The following is a 24,962-nucleotide window of genomic DNA, read 5'->3' as shown; positions in this document are numbered from 1 at the left end:
GGCCCCGCCCCACCCCGCGGCCGCCGCGGCGCCGCCCGGCCCGGCCGTACCTCACGGGCTCTGCGGTCATGACTCCGCCGCCGCTGCTCGGAGCGGAGCGGCCGCCCGGGCCGGGGCCGCGCTCAGGCGCTGGGCGCAGACAAAGCCGCGGCCGCCGCCATCGCCAGCGCCGCCGCCATCTTATCGGAGCGAGCCCCGCGGGCCGGCCTCCGCCGCCGGCCTCCGCCGACAGCGCCCATTGGCTCACGGCCGCCCACTGCTATTTTCTGATTGGGTGGCGCCGCGCCGACTGTTGCTAGGGTAGTTCACGTCACCGTCCCAACCTTTCCCGCGCTGATTGGCTGGGAGGGGGCTGACGTCACGGTGGCGTCACGAAGCTAGGTTCGTGACGTCATTTCGCACCAAAGTGCATTGCCCCCTGTGCCCAGCAGGGGGCCCGGCCCGGCCATGGATGGGATGGACATGGGGACAGAGCTGCTGGAACTGCCCAGCCCTGGATGGGATGGACACGGGGACAGAGCTGCTGGCACTGCCCGGCCCTGGATGGACACAGGGACAGAGCTGCTGGCACTGCCCAGCCCTGGATGGGATGGACGCGGGGACAGAGCTGGTGTCAACAGGAGCCACTGCAGCACAGGGGTCGCCTGGGCCACTCTGCAACACCTACTCAGCTGCAGCAAGTGAATCACGGGGGTTAAAGACAGCACCCTCACAAAGAGTAACACAATTACTCAGGGTTAGAGCCCCAACTCCAGTAACAGCCCCAGGGCAACTCTCCTCCTCCACAGGGATCACGCTCAGCCTCTTCAGGGATCACCAAAATGACTCTCCTCCTCCATGGGGATCACCAGAATGACCCTTGGTTCCTGCAGAGATCACCAAAATGACCCTCCTCCTCCATGGGGATCACCAGAACGACCCTCTCCCCTGTGGGGATCGATCAACGATTGCACTCACAGCTCACCAGGACATGAACCCAGAGGCTCGTGAGGAAAGTTGCCCAAGTAGAGAGAACCAGACAGGGGCAACGTGACCAACACTGAGAATGGTCAAGGTTTCACCTGAGCAGCCCCAAGTCTCCCCTCCTGCTGCAGCCTCAGCCCAGCTTGGCTACGTTTTTCATTTAACAGACAAGGAAACCCACCCTTGGCAGCTTCACCTGAGTATGCCAAGACCATCGTCCCTGCTGGTACCAGCAGCTTCTACACTCCTGTCAGATGTTATGTGTGAAAGGAGGGGGATTGGAACACAGCCCTATTCCAAGAGAAAGCAGTCACAGGCTTTCGTGAGAAGGTGACCAGACTCCACTGGCTGAGGTTCCATCTCCCCACGTGACCAAACCAGAACCGACCACCAAAACCACGTCCAGTATCACACAGAATCTGAAAGAGGTGACAAGCATTATTCACTTATTATAAAGAAAACCAGCTTTGAAAATTAATATATTTTTCTGCAGAAACTAAAGAAAAAATAAAATGTACCAACTCACCTGTGTTCATAAAGCAATGTATGAAACATGAGAAAACATCCAAGCAAATCATCCTTAAACACCCATTTCATTTGCAGAGGTGACAATATCAGAATCAATAGCACTTTCACACCTCAGCACATACAAGCTCACACATTCCAGGGAGATTCTACAAATGGGTCTAACCACAATTTGCTTTAGAAATGTAAGATTTTACCCAAGAGCTACATCCTGTAATTGCTGAATTTAGTAATACCAGAGGTTTAACTGCAGCTTTGTTACCAAACTTACCCTGTGGCCAATGCTACACTTGGAGAAGCCCAAATGTTGCCTGCATTCTTGCTCAGTTTCAGAAGGAAAAAACTAAATCCCTGCTAACTGACTGCTACAAATTCCATCACAAGTTGCAAAAAGCCGTTCAATGTTTTTGCCACCAGTCAGATGAAGGAAACCAGAAGTATTACCTGGTCTTAGCTCTGCATTAGGATTCCAACTGTGTGATTAAAATAAGAACACAAAACATTCATTTTCCTCCTCAAGGGATTTAGTCCATAATGCTGACAAATATCTGACTGATTTAGTATAACAACACAGCTCCATTACTATTACTCTGCAATATTTTATTCCTCTACTATTTCCTTGGGAGATGGAAGAAGGTATTTGAAAGCAGTTTAAAGCCCATATTTAATGGTCTCCAATTCATACCTTATATCTGAAGTCACAAATGAAAAAGGGATCTTAACATGAGAAAAGGTTTGAGATAAAAGTGGAAATGTTTCCATCTCCCAGCAATTACTCCAGTAGACCAGCCCTGACACTGTCATGAGGTTGTCAAAACCCAGATGGTAGAAGCACACTGAAGTCCCTGTGATAGATACCGAGTGCATCTGTAGGGAAACATTCTGTCCATCCCCCAGGCCTCCACCCAGCTGAGTTTGCCCAGCACACAGGACCCCCTTCCCCCAGCACTCCCACACTGCTGCCTGCTCCAGCAGACCTTGGAGAACCAGGATTCACAGCTCAGTTTTCAGGACAAACCAAGGGCCACTGTAAAGTCTCATCACACCGATTCTTTCTTTTCATAATGATAGTAATTAGTTTTCTTAAGTACATATTAGCCTACTTTTAAGGAAAATGGCTGAAAGACATGTATAGTTATAAACTGACAAGAGAATATTTTAATAACTTGATGTGCTTCTGACCTAGAAATACAAACTACATATACATCTTTTGCACATTATCTGTGATAAAAGCAGCATAATTAATCCAGACCAATAAAACACTATGCCTAAATTAATTTTGTAGGAATGGGCAAGATCTGAGCTGTTAAATGGAACAGCTTATGTGCAATGAAATTCCTTCTCTATTCATCAGACAAAAAGCATGACAAAACTGAAACCAGATGATGCTCACTGAGGGGCCTGGGTTTGCTCTTTGTTTTGCTGTTACTTTATTCCGCTTGGTAAAGCTCAAAGTGACAGCATGGAATCAGTTGAGCAGTGGTTTGTAGTTGAGAATTGAACCTTTTCAGCACTAGAAAGCAGCAAACATCAAGGCCCAACACAGAAACCAAGTGCCAGTACTTTTCCAAATGCTCTGGGAGAATTATTTCTTGCAGCAGATGAAAGCACTTGTAAATTTTTACTTCTTAAACCTGATTTAAGCCTAAATGCTTTTCTGTTATTAAGTGGATATTTTAAAAACCAGAATACCACAAGCCACTGCCATTAAACCTTGAAGGAACGTTACAGGTCATTATTTTCTCCCAACAAAGTTTAGCTACAAAATACTACAACATTTGGCATAATCTGATGGCTGGGGCAGCACATCCAAACAGGCACAAGCCATTCAGGCATCTGATTTTCTTTGGATGTTCTGAGTGCTTAGAAAGTTTAGCAATTGACTTTCTTTGGTACTTCTAAAACTCCTACTTTGATTTGTCAGGAATATAGACCAGGAATCAAAAAGTCCCTGCTACAGTTACTTTTACACATTTTTAACGAGGCTCAGAACAAGCCTTGCTGTAAAATCATCGAATAGTTGTGACCATAAAAGCACCTCCATTTTTCTCCTGAAGCCTCTAGCCAGCCATCATCTCATGAAGACATGGATGGGCCTCCCATTGCCTGCCAAAAAGCATAACTTGCTCTTACCCTCATGGCTGACTGTGAATCTTAATCCAGTGATTGTGTCTGTACCCTTGGCCACAGACACCACCAGCCAGGCAATTAATTAAGGTTCCACCAGCCAGGCAATTAATTAAGGTTATTTGCATGAGCACCAAGAACAGACTGATGCAGAGCTGAGCACATCTTCCATCTTGCTGGAGGACTAAGCAGTTCTGCCCCCCAAGAGCACCTACTCAAGGAGCATGTTAAAGGATTACATGTAGGAATGACCACTAGGCACCACCATCATGGAATCATGGAATGGTTTGGCTGGAAGGGATCTTAAAGCCCATCTCATTCCACCCCCCGCCATGGGCAGGGACACCTTTCACCAGCCCAGGTTGCTCCAAGCCCCAGGGATGGGGCAGCCACAGCTTCTCTGGCAACCTGTGCCAGGGCTCAAGAAGCAGCACATTCTGTGCTGAACACTGGAGTGGTCTGAAGACAGGAGCTTACAGCAAATTGTACGTAATGCAAACCATTACACAGATTAATCCAATTAAATGTACTATTTTCCTTGCACTTAGTTCAGAGAACTCCCTGAATTATTTCTAGTTATTTATTCCAAAATATCTTTCGAATACACCACAGTTCCACCTCAAAAGCAGAAGAAAGTAGCAATTTCTGAGACCAACCACATTAACAAAACCACACAGCTCATTTTCAGCTACAGAATATACCATTTCCTCCCTTTAAGTGTTCTCTCAAGGTGAGTTTTTAGGGCACTTCTGAGCTGTTTAATGCCTCACCCTCTGAGGAGATGGCCTCAGCAATACCCAGCTTTCCCACACCAGATCTCGAATGCCTCATCCACCTTTGTTCTGCTGGTCCAGGCTGTGTCACACTGGGACACTGGCTCTTGCAGCTCACTGGTCAGAGTCACTCTGGGCACCAATTAGAGCTGCCCATTACCTGTCAACTGCTGCACAAGTCAAATTTTTCCAGAATTCCTCCTCTCTAAACCTGCTACCAGTCCTGCACTTGGATCTTCTGCTCCACTGCCACACTTGTTCCTTCCTCCATGCACTTCAGTTTCAGCCTAGAGAGCAGAAAAATTCTTGGAGAAAGGAAACATTACTTTCATCTCATATGTCAGCATGGAAAAAGAGGAAAATCCAAAACTCTCAGTGTCTTGACCGCTTTAAGTGGAAGGCCAACGTGACTTCGCCACCCACCTGTATGATGTGCAACTGTTTAACCTTAGTCAATATATGACAAGATGGTTTTAGAGGGACAGAATAAATTATGCACCATGTCAGAAGAATTAGAAACAATTCTGAAAGTTTTAGAAAAACTATGACCTCCTTAGAAAGAGACTGTAAGCCACTTTCACCTGTACTGCTCACAACTGCAGTACCACCAACCTAAAGGTTTACTGGGAACATTTTACCAACAGGGCAGGAAAATAAGCCACAGGCACAGCAGTACCAAGTTGTTCCAGGCAAATTTACAGTGCAGAGATTCCACCTCCAGGAACACTGTTAGCTGATCTGTCCAGGACTCCAGGAAGCCAAGATTTTCACCACAGGACAGCTGCCAAAGACAAGGCACAACCATGCAATCTTTATGCTGTTAGTTGGCTACATGAGCAGCTCCCTGGTGTTGAGATCCTGGGCTGTAATTTTCCGCACAAACACATCCATGCTACTCACACACACACCACTCAGCCATCCTGGGGGTCTTTATACAGTCTATTATCAACACATTGAAGCAACAGTGGAAGAAAAGAGGTTGGTTTGGTTTGTTCTATGTTAAAGTCCAAAAGACAAAGGAGCATGGATTAGACCAAAAAAATTTTATTGAAACTTGTCCAAAATCCAGCCAGGCACACAATTTATCCATTCCACTAAGGCTTATCATTCTGTATGGCATAGAAAAATGCATCTCAACAAGTTGAAACATCAAACAACTAAATTAGTGAAGTTAAGGCACTTGAGATGTGTGTTAATTTAATACAGCTGCGTAAGAACAACATTCTACTTGGAATGATATTGTCCTTTCTGAGATTCAATCTAAAGCATCCAAATTCTCTAACCCCTTAAGACAGGGGAGAGGAAGAAGCAGGAGACAAAAGTCTCATATTTTCTAGTAACCTCCAAGGCCACCACAGCCTACAGAAGGAAGTGTTACAGAATCAGGCTGCAAAGATTTCCCGTAGCACACGTGCAGTTTGGGCTGAGGCACAAGGTCTTCCATCCAGGAATTCTTAAGGCAAAATATCTTTGTAAGGTGAGAGAGCAAAAGGAGAGAGCAAAAAGCACATGCATTCAATTGTAAGGCTAAGAAATCTGTCCTGGGGGAGCAACATTTATCCTGGGACATAGATTGTTCTCTCCCATGTCCTCCCCAAGGGTAAAAACCTGGGAGAAAATAAGTGGAAAATGTAAGAATTTACATAGAGACCAGAAATCTGGTATCTGTTGGTTTGTCAGAGCTCTGAGCAGTAACTTGAAAGCCAGTTAGCAACTTTTAATTCATGCCACACACAGCCAGTTACCTTTGTAGTTTTGGTTTGTATTTTTGAGTGTGTGTTGGTCAGCATAAGAACACTTTTTTCAGCTGAGACTCAGTTTACAACTTAAACATTGCAGTTTCAGCATTTAGCAAAAAAGGTTTTAAATGAATAACTGAATTATTAACTCAGTTCTACCTATTGAAAATTCTCCCTTGATCTGTGAAACAACCTCTTGCATCATACAGCAGTTAAGAAGTCTCCTCAAAAATGAGATACAGCTCTAGGATATGCACATTCCACACTGGAATCTGGAGTATGCTCCAAGGGTTGCACACAGACTGAAGGAAAAGATTTCCAAGTACATGATGGTCTTTCCTCAACCATGAAAAGGCATGACAGAAATGCTGCTGTCACCTGCTATGCACAAACAGGAAATAAAGTGATAAATATTTGAGGGGAAAAGCAACAGATTATCCCAGTGAATTTAAAGCATTGTTTCTAGTTAGTCTATGGAAATGCAGTTTTAAGCATTAAATTTTGAATTTCACTAGAAGTAGAGTTGCTTAAGAAGATGTAAAGCTTATGAAAGAGAGATTGCATCTTAATACTCTGTGTCCTTCAGAGCAAATTGCTTGTTTTATTTAAGGCACTCCACGTGGTCTTTGGTTCAGTGTTTCACTATCTCATTCAGTGTAAGCAGAGGTAGCACGAACCACACATTTAGCTCTTCTTTCCATTACACCCAACTTCAGAGCCACCACCTTCCTGATGTTACAGACTCTGGAATCCTTTAACTCATTAGGAAACTGCAAGAACAAAATAACAAATGTTGTTAATAATTTTGTAAGAAATAAAGGTGTGCAACATTCCACTTAGCTGTCATGGATGCCAAGAAAACCAGAATGAGAAACTGGGCCCGATGCAACTACAACAAAAACAGCTGTGAAGTTGCTCAAAAGGGTATTTTCTAGTAACTGAAATACAAAGACATCCACATCTTCCCCACAACAAAGTTTGCAGGAGTACAAAAAACCATTGCACAAACCAGAATAAAAGCTGACCAGTTACTAAACAGGCAATAAGTTCAGCCCTCTTCTGGTCTTGAGAAACATCTTCATGAAATAACAAGTTTTATTGCTTAGATATTTTTAAATAAAAACTGATTTCTCATAGAAAGGAGATAATATCTGCCTATGAGATTAGCCTTCCTGACAAATTAAACTCCTAGCAGAAGGTGAAATTATTAGAAGCTGGTCCCTCAGCATGTATTTATTCCTTCAAAATGCATAGAAGGTAGTAAGCACACTTAAGACATCTGTACTGATCATGTATGTATATAAAGCAGCCAATTAATAGTATTAGACTCTCTACAGAAGCAATCCAAAACGTAGGAAGCTTTAAAGCATCAGGAAACCTCCTTGTTCTCACAAACAAGGATTAATAATCAAGATGTATGAATATGGAGGAGAGAAAAGCGGAGGAAAAAAGACACTCATTTTCAGTATAAACTGCCTGAGATATCATTATGAAAATAGAAATATTTTATTATATGCAATGGCATGAAAAAGAGAGTTTCGCAACCTTTCCTTCAGCCAGACTAAAAAAAATCACAGTATCCACCAAATACTGTTATTTCTGGTGATTATATCAACCAGTATTGCTACTCTTTGAGAAAGAAGTGGAGCATTTTTAACAGAGTGTCTCCCACCAAAGGAGGTCCCAGTGCTGTACCTGTAGGGGTAGCCGTGGTACTTGGATCTGAAGACAGACAGCAACCAGCTGAAGAACAACACCACCAAGCCAATCCCAGCAATGCACATGACTGCAAGAGAGGCACAGTGAGAGTCTGCTAACCTGACAACTGATCCCACAAACACCACAGTGACTGGGGTTTTCAAAAGCCTCCTGGGATATTTACAGATTTGGCTACATGAGGCCTTTCTTAGAGTCATTGAGAAAAACTAAATTAATAACCATTTGCTTTCAAATTCCTTCTGTAAAACAATTTTATACAACTGCTTTAAGAAAAGAGTCCCTTCTTTTCTCCCTTACTAAGCAAAGTGCTGCAAAGCATCTTTAGATCTTTCCATCTGCCAAGTGGGCTTGGAGTTTACCTTGCAATTTGCTAAGCAGTTCCAAATACTGTTGAAAATCCAAAGGATTCTCTTTGGCTTAGGGGTGGAAAGTGTAGAAAACCCCACAGTGCAACAGCATTTCTGTTAAATAGCATATCAAACACCTTTACTGAATATGCCTTCCCTTAGAGAGAAAAGTATCAGCACTTACTCTTTCTTTTCCCCACATCCATGTCAGAAGTAGCAGCTTCATGGAGAAGGACCATTCCTAAAGTAACACCACCATCTACAAACACTGGTTAAGGATAAACCAACAAAGTTCAATAGACTCAAAAGAATACATTCCTAATCTCCTAAATTCAGCTCCCACACCATACCTGGAGCATTAAAACTCACTGGAAAAATCAAAGACTTCCCAGCCAAACCAGTAACTACAGGGGGAACAAAAGCAATGGAAAAGTATTTATGATGTCAATTTTTAAGAGAAGATAAATGCAAAGGTTAAAAGATAAACTGGAAGGTCTTGAGGAAAAAATTAAAAACGTGCATTTATTATCTCAGCCTGTAATGAAGCAGCACTCCTTTCCAGAGAGCTCAGTCCACTCCTACTGCACTGGAAAATCCCCAAAGGAATTCAGCCTCTGCATTTTACTCAGCTAACAGAACAAATTAAACACATACAGCATTTATTCTAACAGGCTACCTGTCAAGTAGCAAGATTTCTCTTCTAATTCTTCTATTAAAAAAAAATTAAAGCTTGTAAAATTAAGGAAGCACAGACAACACAAAAACCCTGACATTTGCAAAGAATGAATCCGAGCAAAGCAAAATAGTGAATCCAATGGAACAAAAGTCAAAATTCCCAAAGATTTCATTGCATTTCACTACAGATGTTCAGTCACAAGTCTCCTCTTAATGAAAAGAGAAATACTTATTATTGACTGCAACAGGACCACCAAGAAATATTTCCATTTCAAAAAAAATCCTGATTTGTTAGCATTTTGTTAGTAAAGAAGGTTAGCAAATTGTTAGTAAAGAAAATAAGCAAAGAAATAAAAGTTCAGTAACAGAGGAATGAACTCGACACCAAAGCAAAAAATCAGGAGACTGGAGACATGCTCAGAGGAACAGAATCTTCTGATTCCACAAAGATCCACATTTTTAAGGCTGTATTCAGTTTGGTAATTAAGCAAAAAGCGGTGAGAAAGCTGTAAACATTTTTGTAATCAACTGAAAGATCATAGGCACAAGAAAAGCACAGCTGTCAATGCAGAAAGGCTCTACAAGCTCCTGCATCAGTAGTGGGCGCCAGTTACAGCCATGACAAAGTACAATAGGAAAGGCAGCAGCATAAGTGACCAAAAAATCATCCCCGTGCTTCTCCCAGGAAGGATACTGAACAGCAGGACAATGTGGGTTTCTGCCACAAACTGGGCTTGGCTGCTTCCATGGATATAATTCTGTAAGAGACAGAGTAACTGAATTTAGAGAAGACCTTTAGAAAAGACTTTGTAGATGTTATTAATATGTCAGAGCCTGGCATTGGGTTCTGCACATTTCCTTCAGGACACTGAGCGCAAGTTGGAGCACAAGCAATTTCAACTGGTGAGCGCTGATCTTGGGGGGAGTTGTGACAGCATCAAAAATCTTCTATTAACATCAAAAATCAGCCTCAAGTAGCATTTGGATTATGTGCAAGTGCAGCTACTGGTCCAGATTCTCCATTCAGCTGGGCAAATCCCATGATTGGGCCCTGCTGCTCCCGCGGGGATCCAAACCTGATCCATTCCCTGCCTCAGATGCTCAGGTTACACACACTGTCACTAAGCTGAGGAGCAGTTTCCATGTGAACCTGCCTCACTTGGCTCCAGAACCAAGCATTTGAAATCTTTTTCATGGCATATCAAGAAAAGAAACATCACCACCAATGCCACTGGAGCTTCATTCTTCAGTCTCAAGAAAGCTGAGGAATGATGTAAACAGAAGAAATAAAAGGAAGCGTTCTCAAGAAAACACTTGAAATGAGAACTTCTACTGAGTAACTTGGCTCAGTTTTATTTACATTAATAGTTTACTAACCAACTGGGTTAATAAACACATTGAAATTTGTGAAAGAATACTATTTTTGAATCCCTCATGGGAAGATCTACATTACTGTGTTTGTGATGTTGTACCTAAGCAGGAAAAAAAAAAGGTTTGATAAGCAGTTCCACTTTCCATGGAAGAATAAAGAGGGCTTGACCCATCTAACCAGCCACAAAAGGATGTTTCACCCAATTAATTCTCTGAGTAAAAGCATCAGTAAAGCCAGTATGTGAAATGTAAGCACCTGAGGAGATGCAATGCTCTCAAAGCATTCTGACTACTTTTACAGTGCATCTCATTCTGTATTACAAACAGAGCAGTGCATTTCAAATTATGTTAAAACACATTTTTCCCAGGAAAGAAATTTCACAATCTGAGGTCACTAAACATTAATTTACCTCAAGAATCTTGAAGAAAGATGTTTTTATATGGAGGTCATTCAATAAGTGTACAGTTAACATGACCAAGTTGAAGATAAAATTGCCAGGCTCAGCAATAGGACTGTTTATCATGTAAGACTTGACACAAACACCTTTATTTTGCTGTTAGCAATTGAGAACTATCACATCCCTTCATCATGGAAGATGCAACATACGTACAAGACATATGTTGATTTGCCTTGCTCACTGCAGCAGAGGTGAGCCTCACTCACCCACAAAGAAAGGAGCCAAGCAGAGAATTTGCACTCTGATTTGTCTCTTAGTATCAGCAACAGAAATGCAGAAAAGAAAATAAAGCCAAGACTCACCACTTGTCCTGTATGGGGGTTCTTATGAGCGTAGGGGGGGCCTCTAATGTGGTTCCACATCTGGCCTGATGTCATTGCTAACACAAAACACTAAAAAGGAAAGGAGAAACACTATTACATAAGGAACTTTTTTCTAAGTTAACTGAGTATCTTTTCATTTCATGGTTTGGAATACAGCCTTAGGCTAGACATGGTCCTACCTTTTATTTGTACAAAAGGCATCTAATCAAACATTCACTGAGCTGAAAGGACCAAGATCAAATAATCAGTCTACGAAAAAGTAAAATTAACCGCACCTCATTTTCCTCTATCAAGTTTAAGCATTCTTTAAATACAGAAGCTTTTGAAAACTTGAATGCTACAAACTCACGACAAGAGACGGACAGGAGCTGTGATGACTCACCAAAGCAGCAAAAGCCCAGCCAGTTTTGTTGTAGAGAAAATCCAGGTTGCTGCCCCGCAGGTAGACGAGGCCTCCAATGACAGCCAGCAGCAGCCCCAGCATCAACGGCCCCGCGTAGTTGGGGGGCCTGATCACACGGATCTGAGCAGAGCACATGGAAATTATTTTCCCTCAGTAGGATTATACACTATAGCTGCACTCCTGCCAACGAGCCTCACAACATATTGGAGTGGAAAAAGCATCATACACGCAAATTTTTTTATATAATAATTCTGACCTGGGAAATAAGTAATGCTTCTTCCCCCACAACTGTAACTTCAGTTTTACACGCCTTTACCCTGTTAAAAGACTGTGTTTCATCCACAGGAACAGAAGAGTGAGGAGGAAGGAGACGAGTTCTACCATCTCAAATACAGAATGACACAGAATGTGAGGAAATTTGTTGCAGGATACAAATTGTGTGAACAATTTCTATTGCATTTCTGTGAGTCTTGGCATAATTGGGTGCGGACACTAAAACTAACTGCGTAGTTAAAGGTGGCTACAGGGGCTGAAGTTAGAACAAAGGAGGCCTGGTGCCAAGGTGAATGAGGTGTATTTGGCAGGTGAACAAGTTTTCTCATCTCCTATGACCACCTGTTGACATCCAATTAGCACCGTACAACAAAGTATGTTTTCCTTATGTATTGATGCCTTAAGCCCATAATGGTTTTCTTATTTTTATACCTTATAAGTTTTATAAGTAATAGAAGTAGATTTTAGAAACCCTTTCTCCCTCCTCCCTTAGTTTATACATTCCTTAAGCCTCTCACCCCATTCCATACCCCCATATCAACCCTATTCCCATATCCAGTAGATGTTTAGTCTTTTAGTCAAGGCAAGCCTGTCTTGTTTGGAGAACGCTTGTATCTTGGCCTAAACCACAGGACAGAGTCAAAGAACTGGGTCACCCTGCTCTCTGTACCCTGAAGATGATGAAGATGATGAAGAGGGGGTCCCAAAAACCACCCCAGACCCAATTCCAAGAGGCGGGCCAGGGGGTGGACCAGACCAAAAGTTATAGGGTGGACACACTTAGGATTGGCCAGATATTGTTATAAATGTAACATCCCGGGCACAGCCCGGCGCGCGTCGTGTAACATCTCTTGCCTTGGCATAATTAAACCCTTTCTTATCTCACCCCAACTAATGGCTCCTGAATTTTTTCTTAGCACCAGCTGAGCAGGCATCAGTATCCAATCTAGCTTGGAGAAGAATCACATGTCTGAGCGTCATAAGCAGTATAAAAGATGTCTTTCCTTCTAATAAAGCGGACATTTTGCCTGATCACATTGGTCATTTGCATGTGTTCCTAAACCTCTCCACCCACAGAAATTGAAAGATGCAGTCGTGTCTGAACTGGGTTTTGTAGACAAGAGCTCTTCCGAGCAGATCCTCAGGCAGAGAACCCAAGTGCCCCATTTCCCAGGTGGCCCAGCAGAGGGGTGGTGGGGAGCTGTCCGTGCACTCACGTGGACATCTGTCCTGTCGGCCACCCAGCGCGCCAGCTGCTCCGCCGCGAAGCCGCGCACCTGCAGCTCGTACGTGTCGCCCCGCTTGGGCTTCCCCTTGGCCGGGAAGTTGATGAAGGTGGGAGCAGAATTCATGTTTAGCTGCATCGAGAAAGTCCACAGGGAATACAGCACCATGAGAAGGTCTCAGTAACAAAATTCCATTCCGTATCTATCTTGCTACATTGGCACTCATTGAATCAGAAAAAGTCACTCCTCAATTTAACTGATGATGACTTTTTTTAACAAAAAGACAGCACACAGTTTGCATTTCTGTATTTCATACACTTTTTTAATCTGTTTCTTCTCTAAATTCTACTTTTAATAAAGAAATCTGCAAAATAGGAATACGTGATTCTACAAATCTATAAAGGCCATACCTTGATGAATTCATTTTTAATTAAATACTAAGGAAAAAATTAACAGAAATAATAAAAAGATATCCCTCTTCAACTCTCCAGTCCAAAAGCTTCCACTTCCTAAAATATCATTGCCTAAAATGTAGCTTTTAAATAGACATTAGTATGCCTTAAAAAAAAGAATTTAACATCTACAAGACTACAATGAACTATTAATGTGACCTACAATTCCAAGTGTACATGGAATGTTCTCACACCTTTAGAAAAAATGTGGTAACATAATGTTAATACAAGAGAAAAATGACTGGGTACTTGAAAAGAAATTAGTTAAACCATACCAAAAGCTTAATCTATAATTATCTACTAATTTAAAAATTGCAATAGCTGTTTTTAATGACATCAGTGCTTTATATCCTGGCTCTTCACGTACCACAGGAGAATTCCATTAAGAATTACAGGAGACAAACTAAGGGGAAAAAAGAACAATCAGAGAAACCAATCCATTCCTTGTGCCTATTCCAGATCTGTCAGTTCCTCTAATTTTCCTGCCAATTCCATGCTCCAGTCCTCTGCTCTCCTATTCTGAGAGTGGCAGCCTCTAACTTTTCATTCCTTTAATTACTGTAACACTCAATTTTTTATACACCTTTACCTTCTTGCCCAAAACCCAAGTTAAAAACTATGTTAGAAGAGAAAGACATTACCATTTGAAACACATCTGAGCCTTCATCAAAATCTACCATAGCAAAAAAGATCTTGTTGGTAAATGCACTGGAATATCTCCAGGAGTTTGCCAGAATCTGGTATTCCTCATCAGCTTGCCTGGAAAACACACCAAGCGAGATGCTGTATCATGGGTTTGTCCAGAACACAGGTTATAAAGCTGAGGTAGCTGTGCCCACCCACTCTATAAATAGGTGTATTCCCCCCCCCAGTTTTCTACTGTTAAAAAGGATGTTTTAGTTTCAGGATTTAAGAAAAAGTTTTAGCTCCAACACTCATCTCCAGTCAGGTGAAGCATTTGGCACTGCTGCTTTTTTAAATGCAAGGGCAAGATCCGTGGAGTCCGTGAACACAAGCAGAGGGAATTTCTAATTGAAATGTGAAATGGAACCCAGCTGCTCCTGATTTGCTTGTCCACAGAGCACCAAAATACAGCCAGGTGTGCCCTCCTTTCCATGTCAGAGGATGGCAAACCAGTAATTTCAACTGACAAGGTATAAAAATCATCTTCACAGACCTCTGCCACCTCCAGATTATTACAGGAAAGCCATAATATGGTTAAAGATCCAGGAAATCATAACTGTAAATAAATAAGTGCCAAACAACTTTTAGGCTGCGTGGCCAGCAGTAATTCTACAAACATTTCTTCAGCAGCTCGTGCCAGGAAAGTTGAGCTTTCACCCTGTCTTTCTCCAGAAGTTATCAGTGTAAGTACTGTTTCTGCAATGCAGGGATTATATTTTAGGAGGGAGATAAAACTAAGGATTATGTTGTTTTCTCACATACACATTACACATATATTCCCACACATTAAATTTCAAAGACAATCCTATTATAACTTGGCATTTCTATCCCTCCTACACATGTGAAAGTTCAACTATTCTTAAATTTCATTTTCTATAAAGCATCTGATGACTTTCAAGTTCTAATTTACGACTAAATGGAGCCCATACTTGCACACAACACATTGTCTGTGAGGCTGAAGAGCAGTGAACATCACAATCACCGAGTAATTTCTGGGTGGTGCCTTCACAAGGCGTCGAAATTTGTCTCCATTCATTCGGATAACGGATCTTTTACTGGCCCACTCCATCAGCTGGTTCACTTTTTCTGATAACACCATCTGAAAATAAAGTCAGAGGAACATCATTGTTTCGTTTTTCCGGTCTCACAGTACAATCTCGAAGGTTTTTAGATTTGATGTAACAAATATGTGCACTGTATTTCCTAACAACACCGGCCAGACGATGTGATACTTCATGAAGACTCTGGAAGGCATTCACAGATGCTTTTGGCACTCATGTTTGGATTCGTGACCTCAACCACCTAGTAATGCACACAGAGTTAAGCACTTAGTGTGACACGTGGTGGTGAAGTCCCTCAGCTCACTATTCCTCCCTTCTGCTGCTAATTGCAAGATTTCTTTCAGCTGTACAAACTGCCCCAATACCTCAGCAGCATTTTTTCAAAACCAAGCATCAAACTGTTTCAGATGGCAAAACCTGTCGCAGTGGAATCAACACCAGAGATAGAAGCTCTACAGTAGTGAGCTCAACATCTCATTTTCAGCATTGCTGAAAAAAAAATTTGATTCAGGACATATTTGAGGAACTCAGGAGTGCTCAACACTAAAACATTCCTTAAAAAGGAGCCAACCAATTCTATAACATTATACGAAGATGTATTAGACTGACAGACTCCCAAATGTTACATTTACCATAAAGCACTCCTCTACTCTTTATTAAAACCCTTCTTGAGATAAATACTTCAGGGGAAAAAAATCACAGAATATCCTCGGAGAGACCCAGTAGGACCAACAAAGTGCAACTCCTGGCCCTGCACAGGGCAACCCCAAGAATCCCACCATGATAACAATAATAATAAAAATAATAAACCACCCTTCTTTGACTTACAACTTACACAAGCATAAACAGATATAGATATATATAAATAAATAAAACTGACACAAGTATAAACACTTATACAGAGGGATCTTTCCAAACCCTAGGAGTCAAAAGTGTGGAAATAAGTTGCACCTTCGTGATTACAACCAAAGACCACCCATCCTCCCCGCCCCAAATCCCGTGCAGGAGAAAGACAACACTCGAGCAGTGCTCCTAACGAGAATTGAAGAACCTGGGACTAAGGACACCCGGTCGCAGCCGCGCCCGCGGGTTCCCCTCAGAGCCGGCCGCGCCTGAGGGCGGGGAGCCGCTGTGAGGCCGGGCCGCCCCGCCGGGCCCTGCCCCGAGACCCCCTGGCCCGGCGGGAACACGCTCCAGCAGCTGCCCACGGGGCTCCCAGCTGGGTCTCACCTCCTTCCGCCTCTGACCCGCGGCCCCGGGCCCGCGGCAGCCCAAGAGCAGCAGCGCCGCCATAGCCAGCACCGGCACCGGCAGCGCCGCCATGGCCGCCCCGCTCCGCCCCGCCGGCAGCGCCGCCCCGCCCGCGCCGCGGCACCGGCCTCCCATTGGCTGAGCCTGCGGGAGCGCGGCGAGCTGGAGCCGCGCCATTGGCGGAGCCCTGAGGGGAGGGCGCGCGCGCCCTGAGGGAGGGGAGCGATGGCGGCACCGCCCCTGAGCCCGCCCTGCCCAGAGCCCCTCAGCCGGCACAGCGCCGCCGGGGCCGCGGGGCAACGCTGCACATCGGGTTCTGAACAGGTGACACAGCGTCGTCCACAAAAATCGGATTCGTTACCCAGTCTGCAACAAGCCAGTAATGACACACTCGGGACAGACACTGATTATTTGTTTCAGAGTTGTGCAAGCCTGGGTACCAGCTGGTATCAAGCACCAGCTATCAAAACTTTTTACTATTTATACATTTTAGCAAAGAAATGAATCAGTGTTCAGAGGCTGCAAGTTACATAGTCTCTTATTAATTAATATTAGTTAATGATTCTCTCACTTCTCATGCTAATTAGTCCACACGCTCAGTTTTTCTCTTCTTTTGGATTGGTGGGTTTCTTAGCTCGGTGGTCTGTGAGTCGGTGGCCATCATCTGCCCCTGCCGGAATCGCCTTTCACCCAGTCGGAGCTGATGCAGCACAGTTGCTGAGTTGGGTTTATTAGTTTCTTCCTTTTCTTGGGAATTCTGCCAGATGTCCTTGTGGCCTTGTGTAAATTCTGTATTCTTTGTTCCCGCTATCAGTGGTACATCCTTCTTCGGAAGCTTTGCTAACTTCCCCATAGGTCTGAGGTCATTGAAGCATGTCCAGCCCTAAACCTTAACAATGTAATTCTACCAACAAGTAATTTGTTTTTCTAACACCTGGACATCACTTACAGCTTGTTGGCTACTCCCTATTTCATGGATTAAATCTCCCTTCTTGTTGATTAGGCTTGAAAGTATCCAGAGATCAAACATCAAAGAACATCCTTGCTTAAGAAATTTTACATATTCCACATTTTGCAACATCAGGAACCGTCCAGGTGGGTTTTGAATGTCTCCAGGGGGGGAGACTCCTTGCCCTCCCTGGGCAGCCTGTTCCAGTGCTCTGCCACTGTCAGTGTAAAGTTCTTCCTCACGTTGAGGTGGAACTTCTTGTGTTTTAGTTTATGGGGCCATTGCTCCTCGTCCTGTCACTGGGCACCGCCAAAAGGAGTCCAGTACCATCCTCTTGGCACCCATCTTGGAGATATTTATATGGATTAATGAAATCTCCTCTTAGTCTTCTCTCCTCTGAACTAACCAGGTCCAGCTCCTGCAGTCTCTCCTCATCAGGGAGATGCTCTTTAAATACACAAACTGCTGCTCAGGCTGCCCGGGGCCCCAGCACTGAGGTGAGGGGCTGGAGTGCACATCAGCAACTCCAAAAAACCCCCAAGACCAGAAAAGAAATGTTGAATAAAACTCCAAGGAACTTAATTAGTAGCTCCCCAAAAGAGATGTGCTCGCTTAATCTTATACATGCACGTATTTGCTGGGTTGTGTGTGACAAATATTGTTAAAATTGTAACTGCTCTAGGGTGTTCCTCAGCTGGTGTGTGGTGGGTTATGGTTCTGAAACAAATTCACCACAGGGAGATGGGGATTTACTCATGCTTTGGCTTTTATTTGTCTATTCGAGCACATTCTGAAAATTATTTCTGATTTCTATTCGCACTAAAATCCTTGGCTTTAGCAGCTCGGCCCTTTCATGTGTTTAAATTTACACCTTAAAAAATAGGAAACGAAAAAGTCGTGTCAGAAGTGGGATTCGAACCCACGCCTCCATACGGAGACCAGAACACCCAAACCCGCCGCGGGAAGGCGCGGAACGCCTTGAGTCTGGCGCCTTAGACCACTCGGCCATCCTGACACTGCGACAGCAGCGCCCACCGGGACTTATTTACCGCCCTTCTCACAGCCGTGCCCGCCTCTGTATCCTCTGGCCTCACACGGAGAGCCCGTCCGCGCCGGGGAGGTGCCGAAGAGCCGCCGGGTAACCGCGCTCTTTGTCGCGGCCGCGGAGCTCCGGCGGCAGCGAGGAGGAGCTCGGCGTTACCCACAGGCCCCCGCCCGCCGCCACTTCCGCCGCGACCATTTTGTTCTTCAGCGCCGTGAAGGGTACGCGCTCCGCTCGCACCATGTTCCCCGTGGCCAGGGCCGCGCTGAACCTCGCCGGTAAGGACGGGGGCGGCTCTGGGGGTGAGGGGGGTCCCGCGGGGGGTCTGCTCCGGGTCTGTGCCCTTCCCTGTCAGGACTGTCCTTCACAGCCCCCGGCTCGCTGCGCTCCCGGGAGGGTCGTGAGGGCACCTCAGGGGCTCTGGCGTTCTTCGCCTCCTGCTTTTTTTTTTTTTTCTTTCTGACTCTTTAATCTCCTAGTTGCTTTTTGACCTTGGATTCCCTTCCTCGGCGGTTTTTTTTCCTTGTAACTGGAGGCAGATCCGGATTTTGTAACCTGAGGTGACAAAGCATAGTCAATACCCATCCCTTAAACTCAAGGTTAAAGTTACCTCTTCAGTGATGCAGATTCCCCAGTGCTTAATCTGGGCCTCTAAAATCTGGTCCTGGTTCATGATGTGCTTAGCCCTAGGTGTTTGCACTTAAAGTAAACGTGTCTCTGTAGATATTCAGGCTTTTTTGTTTTATAAAACTGTAGTGCAGCCTCATAGAGCACGCGAGGGCTGTAATAACATTATGTGTATCGCCATCATCTTCTCTATTCATGGCTGGGTAAATGCAGACCGCTGACCTGGAACTAAAAGATTATAGTTTGTAAAGTCTATCTTTATGCACATGTCACTGTCTTATCAAAGACTTTGTACACAACTATAAACAATATTTCTGTTTTGTAGCTGGTTTGATTCTTCACTGTTGTCTTCTCCCTAATAATTGTAGCCTTTATAGTGTACATTTATAATGAACATCATCTGGAGATACCTTTTTGTATTTTATTCTCTGTTATTTACTTCATGCCCACAGTTATTTCCACTTCCTTCTTCACCTCCCTCCCCTCCTTTAAAAAATGCTGAAAGAATGAGGAAGGTGTTACCCATACCTGCTAAATTCAACCCCATAATTTGATGGTGAATTTCATCCTGAAAATGCTTATACTAGTTCCCATACTGACAGGATAGATATTTATATATGGAAAGCTGAAAATGTTATGTGCTAAGCAAAATATTTTATGAGAGAAACGGTAATATTTAAAAGGGTGCTTCCACACTGAAGGCCCAAACAAAACATATTGATGAAAAAGGTAACTGAGAGGATTGTTGGGTTTTTTTCACTGGAATTAGACTTAAAGAATAATTTTCTAGTGAGAAATTGAGAGTAAAAAAAAAAAAAGTAAAGGATTTTTGCATATTCTTTGTTTTGGAATCATTCCAGAGTTCTAAGTCCAAAAGATTAATTTTTTTTCAGCTTTTTTTAGTCTTTTAATGCTAATGCTTTCCTCTCTGGTGGTGGAAAATGAGGACTGTGAATGATTCGAGTGTATGTTTTAGTTGCTTTCTGTATTTCTCTTTAACATTCCTTAGCTCGTGGCATCCAGCACACTGCAGTCAGACAAGCTCACCGCAAGCATGAGCCGAACTTCCATGATAAATATGGAAACTTGGTCCTCCTTGGTGGAGCTGCTGTTTTCGTCAGTGTCTGGGGATATGTAAGTTGGTTTTTTTCACTAGTCAGTTGTGACTCCAGCTGTAAACTTCAAAGGTATCAAGTTTCATGAAGACTTGTTTGAAATAAGTTAAGTGGTCAGAATTTAGGAGCTCCTGCTGTAAATGAATAGGGATGTGATAGAGGTGAAAGTTGTGTTAGTTCATGTCTTGATTTTGAGTTGTTACACGAATTTCTGTGTCAGTCTATTGCCTAATTTGAAAATGTATGAGAAACACAAGTGATCTCTGTTTTACTTGGGATATCTAACCTATACAGGTACGGGTTTTAGTAGAAAAATTTCTAGATTAAAATACCAGTACGGTGATGGGATTTTAAATTCCAGATTCTTAGTGCTAAAACTGGGTATTTTGAAAGAGAAAGCTGAAATATTTAAATACTGTTCAATATAAGTATATTCCACTTGCTTTATTAGAAAATAATGAGGTGTTGTGTTCTAATACAAGAAATCTAAACTGAAAACAATAGAAATAGCCCTCTTTTGGAAGGTTTCCTTAATTTCAGAGTTAGTAATCTTGGGTTTTATGCTCTTACAGGTGCTAACATCGCTGGGAATGGAGTGGGGCTTGTCACCTGTTGGCAGAATCACTCCAAGAGAATGGAGGGAGTAACAGCCTCTGCTTCTAATGAACTGCTCTGAACTTTCACTGAGAAAATGGTCCTGTAATGGCATTTGTTCCCTGATTACCACTTGTGCAGTGGCATTCCTGGTCTAATAAACATACCTAGAAACCTGTCTGGCTCTTCTAGGTTTCCTCTATGCTCAGAGTCTGATGAAGTACAAGTAGTAGTGTAAAAATTTGAAGTACTTTTAGGTAATCCCAGTTGTTCCTGTAAAGTTCACCAGTGGATTAAGGACAAATCCAGAACTTTGCTGAGTTGGCCACTTGGCCAGATGTGTGTGTAAATCAACCTCACTGCATTCTCACTGCAGAGTGCACATCCTTTACCTCTGACTTGTAATGACAAAGCTGAGATCCCTTTTTTTTCCACAAAAGGATTCTTACATCTTGAATCACTCTGCCAGTAATTGCATCTGTGGCCTCTGAGTTGTGAAGAAACTAAATTCAGTTTTGAGTCAGGCTCCACGAGAAGAGGCAGTTTTGAGAAATGTGACTTTCCTAGTGAACTCATGGAATCACAGACTGGTTTGGGGTGGAAGGGACCTGGAAGCCCATCTTGTTCCAACCCCCTGCCTCTGCATTTAACTTCTGTGTAGGGTCAAAGTTATTAGAGAAATGAGGTGGAAAAACAACAGTTACTGGTTCATGCTGGTATTTGATTATCAGAGAATCTCAGGATGGTTTGAGTTGGAAAGGACCTGAGAGACCATCCAGTCCCAGCCCCTGCCATGGGCAGGGACACCTTCCACTAGCCCAGCTTGCTCCGAGCCCAGTTCAACCTGGCCATGGGCACTCAAGATTTGTTAGAAAATAGATTTGAGGTGTATGCAGACTCTGTAAATCTCCGCCTCAGTCTGAATCCCTGCAAAGCACTAGGGTGCTGGTTTTCATACCGCAGAGATGTGTGAAACGGCAGCGTTCCCTCCTCGGAGACTGTAACGGGGGTTCCTCGCCGAGCGCTGCTGCCCCTGCTGAGCCCTCCCTGCCGGGGCCCCGTGCGGGGCTGTGAGCGGCTGCTCCCGAGGCCGAGGCTCAGTGCGGGAGCCGGCCCGCAGCACCGGCCCGCGTTTGTTCCGCGGGGCCTGTCGCGACAGGGCCACAGCGATCGCGACCGCGGCGGCGCCGCCCCGCCCTCCGCCGTCACGTGACCGGCGCGTCACGTGCGCGGGGCGGGGGAAGGGCCCGGCGGGGCCCGGGCCGGGAGCGGCGGTGGGGACCGGGAAACATCCCGGGGAGGAGATATCCTGGTGAGTGCGGGCCGGGGGGGCGATATCCTGGGGAGTGCCGACCGGGGGGGCGATATCCTGGGGAGTGCCGACCGGGGGGGCGATATGCCGGTGGGTGCAGACCGGCCGATATCCCAGTGGGTGCGGGCCGGGGGGGCGATATGCCAGGAGTGCCGACCGGGGGGGGATATCCCGCTGTCCCAGGGAGTACGGACCGGGGGGGATATCCCGCTGTCCCAGGGAGTACGGACCGGGGCGGGGGGTATCCCGCTCTCCCGGGGAGTACGGACTGGAGCGGGGGATATCCCACTCTCTCGGGAAGTACGGACCAGGGGGGGATATCCCGCTGTCCCGGGGAGTACGGACCGGGGCGGGAGAATATCCCGCTGTCCCGGTGGGTGCGGACCGGGGGGGGATATCCCGCTGTCCCGAGGAGTACGGACCGGGGCGGGGGAATATCCCGCTCTCCCGGGGAGGTTTTCCCGGCGCTCCCGCGGGCGGGACGCGGTGCCGGGATACGGGGGGGAGATGGTACCGGGGAGGGTCCGGGCCCCAAAGACCCTTGGCTCGGGCGGGGTCTGTGCAGCCCCGCGGAGGGTCTCCGGTGCCCCCATCCCGGGGCGGTCGGGCTGTCCCGGTCCAGAGCAGTGTCCTGCTCAGCCCGGTGTGCCCGGCGGGCTCTGCTCGTCAGGGAACACCCGCATTTCCTTCTCCCTGGGCCGCAGGAATGTGCGCTCACTGGTGCTTTGGAAAAGGCCCCATTCAGCTCTTGTCAGTCGGCACAGAAAGACTCGTCGGGAATGTGAAGGCACACGGAGCCTCTCCCAGGGCCTCTTTTCCGGTTCTGAGCTGCTCGACTTGTCCCTCTGAAACATCTGACTTAGCGTTTTGCCTTATGTCACCTCATGCCACCTTATGACGGCAGCACTCTGTGCACAAGTACCTCTTTTCCAGTGTTTTCATTAAAAGCATCGTGTAAATGTTCTGGAAAAGGGCAGAAAGTTGTCTGTGATACTTTGGGGTAAAATCTTGTGAAAATGAGCAAGAGCAAGACAGCTGTAACCGTTGCCTCTCTGTGTGCATGTTCTGGAAATTGCACATAATTAGTGTAAAGTTGCTTAAAATCTTTCATGCAGTCAGCAAAGATTGTATTTCTGTACTTAAATACTTGTTGAATTGTGTTTCTGGAGGTAAATAGGCCAAGATTTGGTAATGTGGGAGGTAGTTGTGTGTATTACAATGCACTGTGTGAGCACAAAGACAATTTGATTAGAAATTAATTATTTTAGTGTATTTCCTTATAGAGAAAAGTCATGAAGGTGTTTTACTTTCAAGATGGCAAATCAGGGAAGCGAAAGTTAGCATTGCATGTCATTTACTCTTTTATTCTTATTTTCACTTGTATAATGCATTTCACATTGTTCTGCCAAGTAGTTTGAGGCCAAGCTGAAGAGTGAGGAGTCCTAGTTGGCCTTAGTATGCTCACATAACAAGAGCTTGTACATTATATTCTATTCCTAGTACTTGCTACGTCTCTTCCAAGGGAACATTCGTGTTCTCTAAAAATCTAACTTGAAGAGGTAGTGGAAGCTCACAAAAAAGTAAAAGGATTTGCAAAGGATTTGTCTCAAGTGCTATAAAACCCCTGTAAGAAATGAAGCAGAATGTTTTCAATATGTACTTTTTTTCCCCATGCAGTTTATATAGAAATAAGTTCCCTGAGAGCAATTTCCATCGTCTGCTGACCAAGCAAGGCTTGTTAGAGTCTTGAGCAACACGAATTACAGCCGGTTTAGAGAGTCACGTAGCTCTGACATTTATTACAGATGCACAGTTTCTCTCTCAATGATTAAGCCTCGTATATCCATGAGAGTATCCAGAATATCTCCTATCTAGTCACGCTTTCAAATGGCTCTGTTTGCCCATGAACCCTATAAAAGCTCGTTCTGTGTTGGATGCCATCTTCTGGAGCACTTTTTAAGTCCAAATGTGAGATGATGCAGCTTTTTCCTTTCTTGCTGCCCTTTGCTCTTTTCCACAGGTCCCTGCAGTCCTTTAGGGACAGGCACCTTTTTTCCATTTAATGTAATTAGTAATTTAGCTTTCTGCTACCATTAATACAGTAAGCTAAGTAGCACTTGACCATTTGGAAATTTAATAAAATCCAAAGGCTGTAATTAAGCCTGACAGATTCTGTTTCTGGTGTTTGTGTGATTTTTACCTCTTTAAGTTTCAGCAGCTATAAATTACATATAAAAATATAAAATCTAATTATATACAGAGAACTTTGGTGGAAGGTGGTGCTGTACACTTGGCCAGAAGCGTGGTGTCTTTCCCTGTTCTGTGTCCCTGCTGATCCCAGAACAGAACACTGTGCTGCCTGGGTTAGCTCGGATGTTAGAAACACCAAAGTGTTTTTTGTGGGGTTCAGTGGGACTCTGGGGTTTTACCAAGTGTTGTAACTTCCTCTTTGCGTTGCCTCTTTATGTTTTTTTTTAATTTTGTTTTTTTGCGATAGTGTGGGTTTATGAATTACTTACCTCTGACTTCATCAAACTTATTTGCTTCAGATATTTTACTTACAGTGACTGCTGTTAGCACATCTCCAAAAAATATGGAGATGAATATGAGTGTCTCAGTCACCTTGTGCTTTTTCACTGTTGAAATTTCCTTTCCGTAGGAAGAAATTGCTGTTGGAAGTAGAAATTACTTCTTTCAATTGTTTCATTCTTCGTAGAAACACCAGCTGACTTTCTTCAAGAAAATGAAACTAAACACAGAGCTGTTAAATTGTCAGGGGAACTGCCATTCCTTTGTATTGTCAAATCCTAAAATGCTAATTGATGGTAAAGGTGTTTTATAGATGAAGCAATGCCTTGCTTAAGATAGAACCATTATTTTTCTCTAAAACACATGCAATCCATAACTTAGCTTCTAACTTAAAAGGATATATCCACGATAACTTTAATTTAAA

General features: G+C 44.4%; 4 protein-coding genes, 1 long non-coding RNA gene and 1 other non-coding gene across 8 annotated transcripts in view; 2 read left to right on the top strand and 4 right to left on the bottom strand.

Annotated features, from left to right (window-relative positions):
* Positions 1–159, bottom strand: part of ATRX (ATRX, chromatin remodeler) — an 84,037-nt gene extending 83,878 nt beyond the window's left edge. For both annotated transcript variants that reach the window (XM_027696212.1, XM_027696213.1), the window contains exon 1: positions 51–159. In XM_027696212.1, coding sequence (XP_027552013.1) covers positions 51–70 — 20 coding nt within the window. In that variant the 5' untranslated portion in view covers positions 71–159. The remainder of the gene's footprint in view (positions 1–50) is intronic.
* A 5,257-nt stretch (positions 160–5,416) lies between these two features.
* Positions 5,417–16,457, bottom strand: MAGT1 (magnesium transporter 1). The gene is made up of 10 exons (XM_027696181.1): positions 16,350–16,457; positions 14,988–15,157; positions 14,016–14,133; positions 12,914–13,054; positions 11,403–11,543; positions 11,000–11,089; positions 9,563–9,626; positions 8,378–8,452; positions 7,823–7,913; positions 5,417–6,897 (listed from the first exon to the last, which is right to left on the bottom strand). Exons 1-10 carry the CDS (start codon positions 16,440–16,442, stop codon positions 6,882–6,884), a joined length of 999 nt encoding a protein of 332 aa, XP_027551982.1. The 5' UTR covers positions 16,443–16,457; the 3' UTR covers positions 5,417–6,881.
* Positions 16,458–18,067: 1,610 nt separating this feature from the next.
* LOC113973669 lies at positions 18,068–18,472 on the bottom strand. The gene is made up of 2 exons (XR_003536319.1): positions 18,369–18,472; positions 18,068–18,190 (listed from the first exon to the last, which is right to left on the bottom strand). It is a non-coding gene; the product is annotated as an uncharacterized LOC113973669 (long non-coding RNA).
* Positions 18,218–18,334, bottom strand: TRNAL-CAA. Its single transcript has 2 exons — positions 18,297–18,334; positions 18,218–18,263 (listed from the first exon to the last, which is right to left on the bottom strand). It is a non-coding gene; the product is annotated as a tRNA-Leu (tRNA).
* LOC113973668 (cytochrome c oxidase subunit 7B, mitochondrial) lies at positions 18,387–20,875 on the top strand. The gene is made up of 3 exons (XM_027696071.1): positions 18,387–18,639; positions 19,998–20,122; positions 20,676–20,875. The coding sequence occupies exons 1-3, from the start codon at positions 18,603–18,605 to the stop codon at positions 20,748–20,750; spliced, it is 237 nt and encodes a 78-aa protein (XP_027551872.1). The 5' UTR covers positions 18,387–18,602; the 3' UTR covers positions 20,751–20,875.
* A 1,088-nt stretch (positions 20,876–21,963) lies between these two features.
* The window catches only part of ATP7A (ATPase copper transporting alpha), a 29,192-nt gene continuing 26,193 nt past the window's right edge, over positions 21,964–24,962 (top strand). Inside the window, exon 1 of one of the 2 annotated variants that reach the window (XM_027696068.1) lies at positions 21,964–22,009. The gene's annotated coding sequence lies outside the window, so the exon portion shown is untranslated. Of the gene's footprint in view, positions 22,010–22,072; positions 22,100–24,962 lie in introns of those variants that run through there. The other variant, XM_027696070.1, reaches the window with a different exon arrangement.

The sequence above is a fragment of the Neopelma chrysocephalum genome, unplaced genomic scaffold (genome assembly GCF_003984885.1).
Source record: "Neopelma chrysocephalum unplaced genomic scaffold, ASM398488v2 Primary Assembly neopelma1_105, whole genome shotgun sequence".
In the NCBI taxonomy this organism is placed as follows: Eukaryota; Metazoa; Chordata; class Aves; order Passeriformes; family Pipridae; genus Neopelma; species Neopelma chrysocephalum.
This window is presented reverse-complemented; position numbering and strand designations above follow the sequence as displayed.

Bases quoted from the DNA above. Each gene is read 5' to 3' on its own strand.
- MAGT1 (XM_027696181.1), bottom strand. From the start codon at position 16,442: ATGGCGGCGCTGCCGGTGCCGGTGCTGGCTATGGCGGCGCTGCTGCTC. The intron at 9,627-10,999 runs GTGAGTCTTGGC...TGTCTCTTACAG, and splicing joins ACCCCCATACAGGACAAGTG to AATTATATCCATGGAAGCAG. The intron at 8,453-9,562 runs GTATCCTTCCTG...CAGTGTTTGTAG, and splicing joins CCACATTGTCCTGCTGTTCA to ATGGTGGTGTTACTTTAGGA.
- LOC113973668 (XM_027696071.1), top strand. From the start codon at position 18,603: ATGTTCCCCGTGGCCAGGGCCGCGCTGAACCTCGCCG. The intron at 18,640-19,997 runs GTAAGGACGGGG...AACATTCCTTAG, and splicing joins GGCCGCGCTGAACCTCGCCG to CTCGTGGCATCCAGCACACT. The intron at 20,123-20,675 runs GTAAGTTGGTTT...ATGCTCTTACAG, and splicing joins TCGTCAGTGTCTGGGGATAT to GTGCTAACATCGCTGGGAAT.